The sequence below is a fragment of the Octopus bimaculoides genome, chromosome 6 (genome assembly GCF_001194135.2).
Source record: "Octopus bimaculoides isolate UCB-OBI-ISO-001 chromosome 6, ASM119413v2, whole genome shotgun sequence".
NCBI lineage: Eukaryota > Metazoa > Mollusca > Cephalopoda > Octopoda > Octopodidae > Octopus > Octopus bimaculoides.
Window position 1 is genome coordinate 36,092,013 of NC_068986.1, and position 7,616 is coordinate 36,099,628.

At 34.5% G+C, this 7,616-nt stretch overlaps 1 protein-coding gene across 2 annotated transcripts in view; it reads right to left on the minus strand.

Annotated features, from left to right (window-relative positions):
• Positions 1–7,616, minus strand: part of LOC106870527 (BAI1-associated protein 3) — a 1,007,871-nt gene that overhangs the window by 429,474 nt on the left and 570,781 nt on the right. For both annotated transcript variants that reach the window (XM_052968680.1, XM_052968681.1), the window contains exon 6: positions 2,443–2,530. In XM_052968680.1, the coding sequence (XP_052824640.1) occupies positions 2,443–2,530 (88 nt within the window). The remainder of the gene's footprint in view (positions 1–2,442; positions 2,531–7,616) is intronic.

A 7,616-nucleotide genomic window follows, 5' to 3' on the forward strand; every position in this document is an offset into this window, starting at 1 on the left:
GTTTGATAATTTTGTTTTAAGACCTCTCATTTCAAATCACTGAGAATTTTATAGACTTGTATCTTCACTTGTAATTTTTATCTTCAACTTTTAAACTACTTACAATTGTGTTTAAACTTAGAAATGCCGAGAAATTTCCGAAAATAAAAAGTGCATTAAAAGAAATGTACATTGGGATAGTTATTCCGAAACTACAGTTTTAAAAAATTATGTTGTAGGAATAGCATATTTTATTCAATATTGTGTTCAGCAGTGTAAAATGCGTTTGAGATGCAGTCTTGTCAGATGGCAATTAACTTCAGTTTGACTTTCCAGCATAAAAGTTCCTCACCTTTACTCTATAGTATGTATTGAACACTACCTTCTTGCTTCGTTTACAGACCGTACCATTTGTATGCATGTGAGTGTGTAAAACGAACTGTCAAAGCGAAAGATAGAAGAATACTTGGCATTATTTGTTTCGGCTGTAGTTCAAAGAATGTCCGCGTTAACTTTACCTTTCATCCTCTCGGAAGTGAGAAAGAAAATAGTACCAGCTCAAGGTGATAGACATACTGAACTGTCAGAGTGCCGGACGATATAATTTACGGTATCAGTTCCACCACTTTGCTTTCTACGGAACGCCTGCAATGACATTTGTTTCAAGCTGTGTGTCCCTTGGATGACAACGGTTGCTTTTAGACAGGAGGTGCACATGTATGAGCAGCAGCTACTGTTCATTAATGAAAGTCTTCGTTCAAGCCTGCACTTTGGAGAGGACCATTCGAAATGGAAATTCAGGTGACTTACAAGATATGAGGAGGTGTCGAATGTATTACATGTTTTGGGTGCACAAAAGAGAGAAATAATGAAATAAGAATGTGTGCATTTTGTCATTGTATGGAGATTAGCATGAGTGTGGTGTATAACCATGTGGTAATTCCATGTTACATAACTGTGTGTAAACATGTACGGCGTGTCCTGTTAATTGAATAACATAAGATTGTATTGTGGGTGGGGCGGACGAAATATATCATCATTTGTTGTTTAGATCCTGGTCACCCTTCATCGAGCACATCGACCTAGGGTTAAATAACAAAAGCATTACAGTCATAACCATTCTGTCTTCATTTTTAGCAATATGCAGTCCTATGTTATCGAACATATCCTTTCTGTTCCCAAGCTGGTATATATTTATACCAGGTTTCTGAATATTTGGTTATGTCTAACAGTTGAACTATTTAGTAAAGGTTCTCTCGTCGATAATATTTAACATCCAGATATACTATCTCTAAATGTAATATAACTGTTACAGTTCTATAAAATGTAAGTTGCTTAGCTATCGATATATGAATAGAAAAGAAGATACTAATGTAAACACATGTGGCATGACTTCAATAACGGGAAATCACGCGTAAACAAACCACAACACTACAGAAATGTTGACGACTATGCATTACGACTTTATAAATATACAACATAATGACAAAACATGTTTGGCATAATATGTAACGATGAAAACAAATGTCGAATATACGTGAATGTAATTTAAATGTGGTATCAAAGTTTCAATACCCAAACAAGCGACAATATTTCAACCGTAATATCTTATTTCAAAATTATATATGACAGAGAGAGAGAGAGAGAGAGAGAGAAACGAATGCATGGTGTAGAGAAATATGATAAGGTGTTCTCTTTGATGCTATAGTTTAATAATATTTCTTTTGTATAATATTGAAGAAATAGTGAAAATGAAGCGCTGATGGTCAGGCGTTCCTTTTGCTTCAGGGTCTTAGCTTTATAACAGTTATTATACAGTACTTGTCTCTAATATATGTGTATCTTAGAAGATAAAGCAAAAAGTAAAGAAGTTAACATGTGATATATATGCCCCCACTGTTGTGAACATAAATAAAATTGGAATAAAGTAGGAACGGAAAAATATTTTGTTAACTCGGATTCTAGCTTACACTTTTATGCATAAATTGATTATAACTTTGTATGTAATAAATATTCCTCCCATTTTTTTTTTTTATTCATTAAAAGTTAGGGGAGGTATCTGTTGAAATGATAGAAATCAATCGGACATATTGCTAGCAGTTATAAAGATATAACCCAAAGAAATATAATACAAAAAAAAAAGGTAAAGAAAATGCTGGCACAAAATTTGAACTCCGAAGAAACTAAACGTAAATCTAACAGATGCTACTGCTTCAGCAGCCAATGCGCTTTCACAGAGTTTGCAATTAAATTGTTTACGAATATAATATTTAGGTACAAATTTATTACATCAAATAAATTTAAAAAAAGAAAACATGTAATAAAATAAAAGCAAGCAATATTTAATAAAAGAAAATTATATCAATTAAATCAATATTCTTAGTAATTTTTTGAAAAAGTTTGCTTTGTTTTATTTCTTCTTTCTTGTCTTTTTTTCTCTACTGATAAGCTTGATCGACTCACCTCTGATGTAGCACGTAGACGTTTGTTTTCTTGTCTCCATGACAACGCTGTAAAGCTCTCAAAGAAATTACCATCGGATTCCTGTACTCTGTAAGGGTTAAACATGTTTGCCATAAGATGTCACGAAGGCATTTGCCATGTCTTGGGAACAACAACAATAATAATAATGATAGTAATAATAATGATAATAATACAAACAACAACAATAACAATGTTAGTAATACTAATTCTGCTACCACTAACAACAATGACAATAACAGTAGCAGTTAGTAATGAAACACAACAGTAGCAAAAGGAAGGCAGAAAAATAAATATGGATCTCTTTGATGTTTATCCGACCAATTCTTTTAAAATGAGCTTAATTGTTTAATAAAAATAATAATGGTGATGATGATGATACTACTACGACCACCACCGCTACTACTACTACCGCTACTAAAAATGAAATACCTTTAATTATAAGTATAGTTGTTTTTTTTTATTTATGAACTTAACAAATAGTTGAAAAATATAATTATTATTATTATTGTTATTATTATTATAAGTATTAATTATTATTGCTGTTGTTGTTGTTGTCAATTTTGTTCTATATTACTGTTTGTAGTATTAACAAGCGTGTACATATATCCGTCCATGCTTTACTTGCGTCGGTTTTTGATCGTTATATAATTATACAATAATAATAAAATTTTCTTAAAAAATATATTTCTCTTTGACTTTGCATGCGGACACCTTATTTTAGAAACTGTATCACCACACTTCTTTGCTTTCAATTCTTTAAATATATAGAATATTATACAGAATGTGTATATATATATATATATATATATATATATATATATATATATATAAAGACACACTTTGATGTCGTATGTATTGGTTTGCTCTTGCTCGTTGAATGTTTTCCTTTCGTGATATTTGTTATGTAAGTTTTTTTTTTGTTATGCTGTCTGAGCTTTGTATTATTTCTTTCCTTCTGTTATTTCTAGCAGTTTGTTATGAAAACTGTAAGCGAAGCTATGTTTGTCGTTAGCGCTTAGTTTACGGACATCAGACACATACACTATTGGTTGGCTGGTTGTTATGTTTGTAGATGCGCACGCCGTTCGCTCTCTCTCTCTTTCACACACTCTCTCTCTTTCTCTCTCTCTCATTTCTTTGTGTATCTGTCACCGTTTCTCTCCGTATATCTCTCTACCTCTAGCTTTCTTTTTCTTCTTTCTACCTTTATTTTGCTCCCCCTCTCTCTTCCATTATCCCTACATTTCTTCTTTACCTCCTTTATATTTACTTCTACACTTCTCTCACTCAGTCCGTATTTGTGTCTATCTGTCTCTAATATAGAGTGAGAGTCGATAGTAGATTTAAAAAATGGGAGGCGGTATCATAGGAGACAGGAGAGAGAAAGAGAGAGAGAGAGAGAGAGAGAGAGAGAGAGAGAGAGCGCATAAGAGTGTGTGAAAGAGTCGATAGATAACCAAGAATAATGTAGCGGTAGTAGTAATGGTAGTGATAGTAGTAGTATAAGCAGCAGTAGTAGCTGTATTAGTAGTAAAAGTATAGTCAATAGTAGTATGAAAGTGGAGGTAGAATGATTGATAGATAGATAGATGGAGAAAGAAAGAAAGACAGAAGGAAGGACGGAAAGAAATAACAACAGGAAGAAATGAAGAGGTGAAACAGATGGCTGAAGGAAAAAAAAAACTAGCGGTGGATAATCAAATGAAAGATGACAGAATGCATGGTGTAGATAAGGTGAGAGAAACAGCTGTGTGGATAAGAAGGTGGAAAGTGAATTACAGAGAATCGGAGATGTGAAAGAAGAAATGAAGAGAAGAGTAAAAAAGTTGGGGAAGGAGAAGGCGAACGAAGAGAAGACAGAAGAATGTTGAGATTAAAGGAGGAGAATCGTGAACGATGGAGTGAGGGACTGGCGGGAAGAATGAGACAGGTAAATGAGAGAGGTAGAGTGAGTTACATAGAAGAGGAGAGAGAGAGAGAGAGAGGGAGCAACAATAGAAAGAGCGGGAAAAAGTAGGAAGGGAATGATAGATAGATAGATATAGAAACAGATTGTACAAGGTAGAGAGATAATGAAAGAAAAAGAATGGATTTAATTTAGGGATTAATAGAAACGTTTAGAAAAACGTGTATAAAGACTGACAGACAAACATACAAACACTTACAAACTACACACAAAGATTAATATATCGACGCATGGGAGGAGAGAGAGAGAAAAAGATGGAGAGTAATACGGTGGCATAGGAAGAGATAGATAGGTAGATAGACAGAGAAGCAGAGAGGGTGAAGAAACATAAGAAGAGAGTGAAACTGTGAAAGACAGACAATTCAAGTTACAACATACCAATGTAGGGCTCAGCACCCACAGGTGGTGGATGCAACTTAAATTACTACAACAAAACGAAATGTTTACGCAGGGGTTTAATATCTGCTGAGAGAGGCGTATCCCCGAGGGCGTGTCACTGTGCATGTGTGCGTGCATCCTTGGCACCACCAGAAGTGAGGTCTTGTTGCACCCCTCAGTTACTCGACAGTGACATTTAATTACTAGTCAATCGAAATGGTGCGAGAAGTTACTAAAGCACCATCCTAAATTATCGTCCTATAGTGATTCATGTGTGCGAGAATATTCGATATGTTGTCGAGATTGAAACTCGCGAGATGGGACGTTATTAGTGTATCGCGGAGACGTGTAATCGCGTAAACGCGAAAACACCAAGCGCGAAAAGGAACAATAAGAGCTCGGCACACGAAGATTTCAGTTACGGAAGACTGCGCTGAATTGAGATTGCAAAAGGGGTGAAACGTTGGCATTCCACTGGCGAACGAGCGTAGTTAAAGATCACATTATAAGGTTTGTTGAACAGGCATTAAACTCATTTTCCCGTGACCAGACCCAACCACCTATCTGACCACTGACAGAAATTTCTCTATAAATAATAACTAACATTTAATGAAATTTTAAAATTTAATGTCAGTCACTCTCTTGATTCACACTCGTTCAGTGTGGCCAGCCGTGAATTTTCTAAGTAATGTGAAATGCGGCTTAGCTGTTGGCATAAGTACACACAACCTGAGAAATATTTTTGTGACATCTCGAGGGGGAATTTGCTGCTAGGAGAAAAATGGTGAAAACGACTCTTTATTCTGTAGTAGAGTCAACACTCATTGATACTGTTTGGGTGTGAGATCCATTCTGTTCTTCGAATTCGTGTTTGTAACTCGTGTATATAATTTAGGTCTCCTACCAGTATATTCGTTTATTAGAAATCAGTGTAAGCGCAGTATAAGTGAAAGGTTAAGAATTTTGCTTCGCAACAACGAGACCTAGTGTCCTATCCTACTGCGTTATATAGTGTGCAAGTGTCATTTTCTAAACATTTAGCCCCGAGTCTATCCATAGATTTGATGGAAACTAGGAGACGGAAAACTGTTTGGAAGCCCGCATATGTGGAAAACTGTTTGGAAGCCCGCATATGTATTGTAACAATGTCAACCTTGTTGCACATATTCTAACTAAAATTACCTGAAGGTATACGTGACTGTGAAATACTCAATCACGTACACGTTGATAGCCAGCGCTGGATGACGGATATCCATCATTATTACTAACCTATATACTATGTGATTTGTACCTATTTTTAAATGTATTTCTGTTTGCACATGGTTTAAAATTAGTATGTATATCAGCATTACTAGTTAGTGTTATTTGTCGTTTTGCCTGACTCTTGTCGATGGTGAAATAGTGCAGACTATTTTATAAATTCTTCCGTATTTTTAAATGTTATTGCTTACATGCAGACGATGTTCAGGAGAAGGAAGTACAAGAATCGAGATGACAACGAAGAAATGTTTGCGTCTAAGATCGAAAGAAACACAGTCAAGATAATCAATGAGGTGTTCATGGCAGCAAACACTGCTTGGATACACAGGGGGAATGCAATGTTCTCTAAAAATGGGGGACTGCAATGTTCTCTATAAATGGGGGAATGCAATGTTCTCTAAAAATGGGGGAATGCGAGTGCTCTTATATCATTCAAAACTGAATCATATAGTCCTCATTGCTCAAATAAAAACGAAGAGTGCAACACATATACAGGCAACTATCTGCACACGTGTACACATATAAACATAACAATCAATCAAAGTATAACATATCTTGATATTCACAATTCAATGTTCAATCTTCCTCTGCATTTTCATAAGTATCTATTGTCACATAAATGTTTATATAATAATTGTAGTTACATATTGGCAAATATTTACTTAGCAACAATATCTAGCAAGATGTTAGCAAAATTTAGTAGGATATTTGATGGGTTTCAATACGATATTTGGAACAAAAACTATAATAGAATATAGTAAACTTTAGTATTATTTTAGAATGTACAGAGAAAGTTCGCGAAAAGGTTTCCTGATAACTGTAGAGACTTTAGAGGAATTCATTGTCATTTTGAACAATTTCCACCAAAACCATACATTTAAAGTAGAGAAAAAAATCTATAAAATTGCTATTTACCGATATAATGGATGTAAAAATAATATTATGACAACAGATATAAGACACACATATGTATTAGAGCTTTAAATCTTGCCATCCCACAGTACATAAAATTAGTCAATGTCAAGCCAGAAAAACTTTAGTGTTGACGATGTGAGAAACAAAGACTGACAAAGCTGAAAGGATTTTAAAAGAAACGAAAATAGCCAACTGTACTAATACAAGAATGCTCCAGATCGTGCCAAACGAATAGATGTCCTGCAACACCGAGTAACCAAAGAGTGATTAACAAATCCTGTATTTAGTAAATCCCAAAAAGAAGAACACACACAAATAAAAAACAACAACGCGAGGACGTGGTAGATGTAAAGTATTAGCAGACGGTTAGGGAAGGAAAGAAAGATGGTTAACGTTTCGAGTAGATTCTCTTCTTCGGAAACAGAAGAAAGTCCAATACAAGGGAAGACGATATATATATATATATATATATATATATATATATATATATACATTGTATTGTATCAACTCACCTGTTTTGACACAATACAATGTCTGCAAGTTGATGAATACCACCCCTATTTCCCTCCATTTTCTTATTGCTATATAAATTAATGGTAAACTATATTTTTACCCGCATCCATTGTTTGCACTT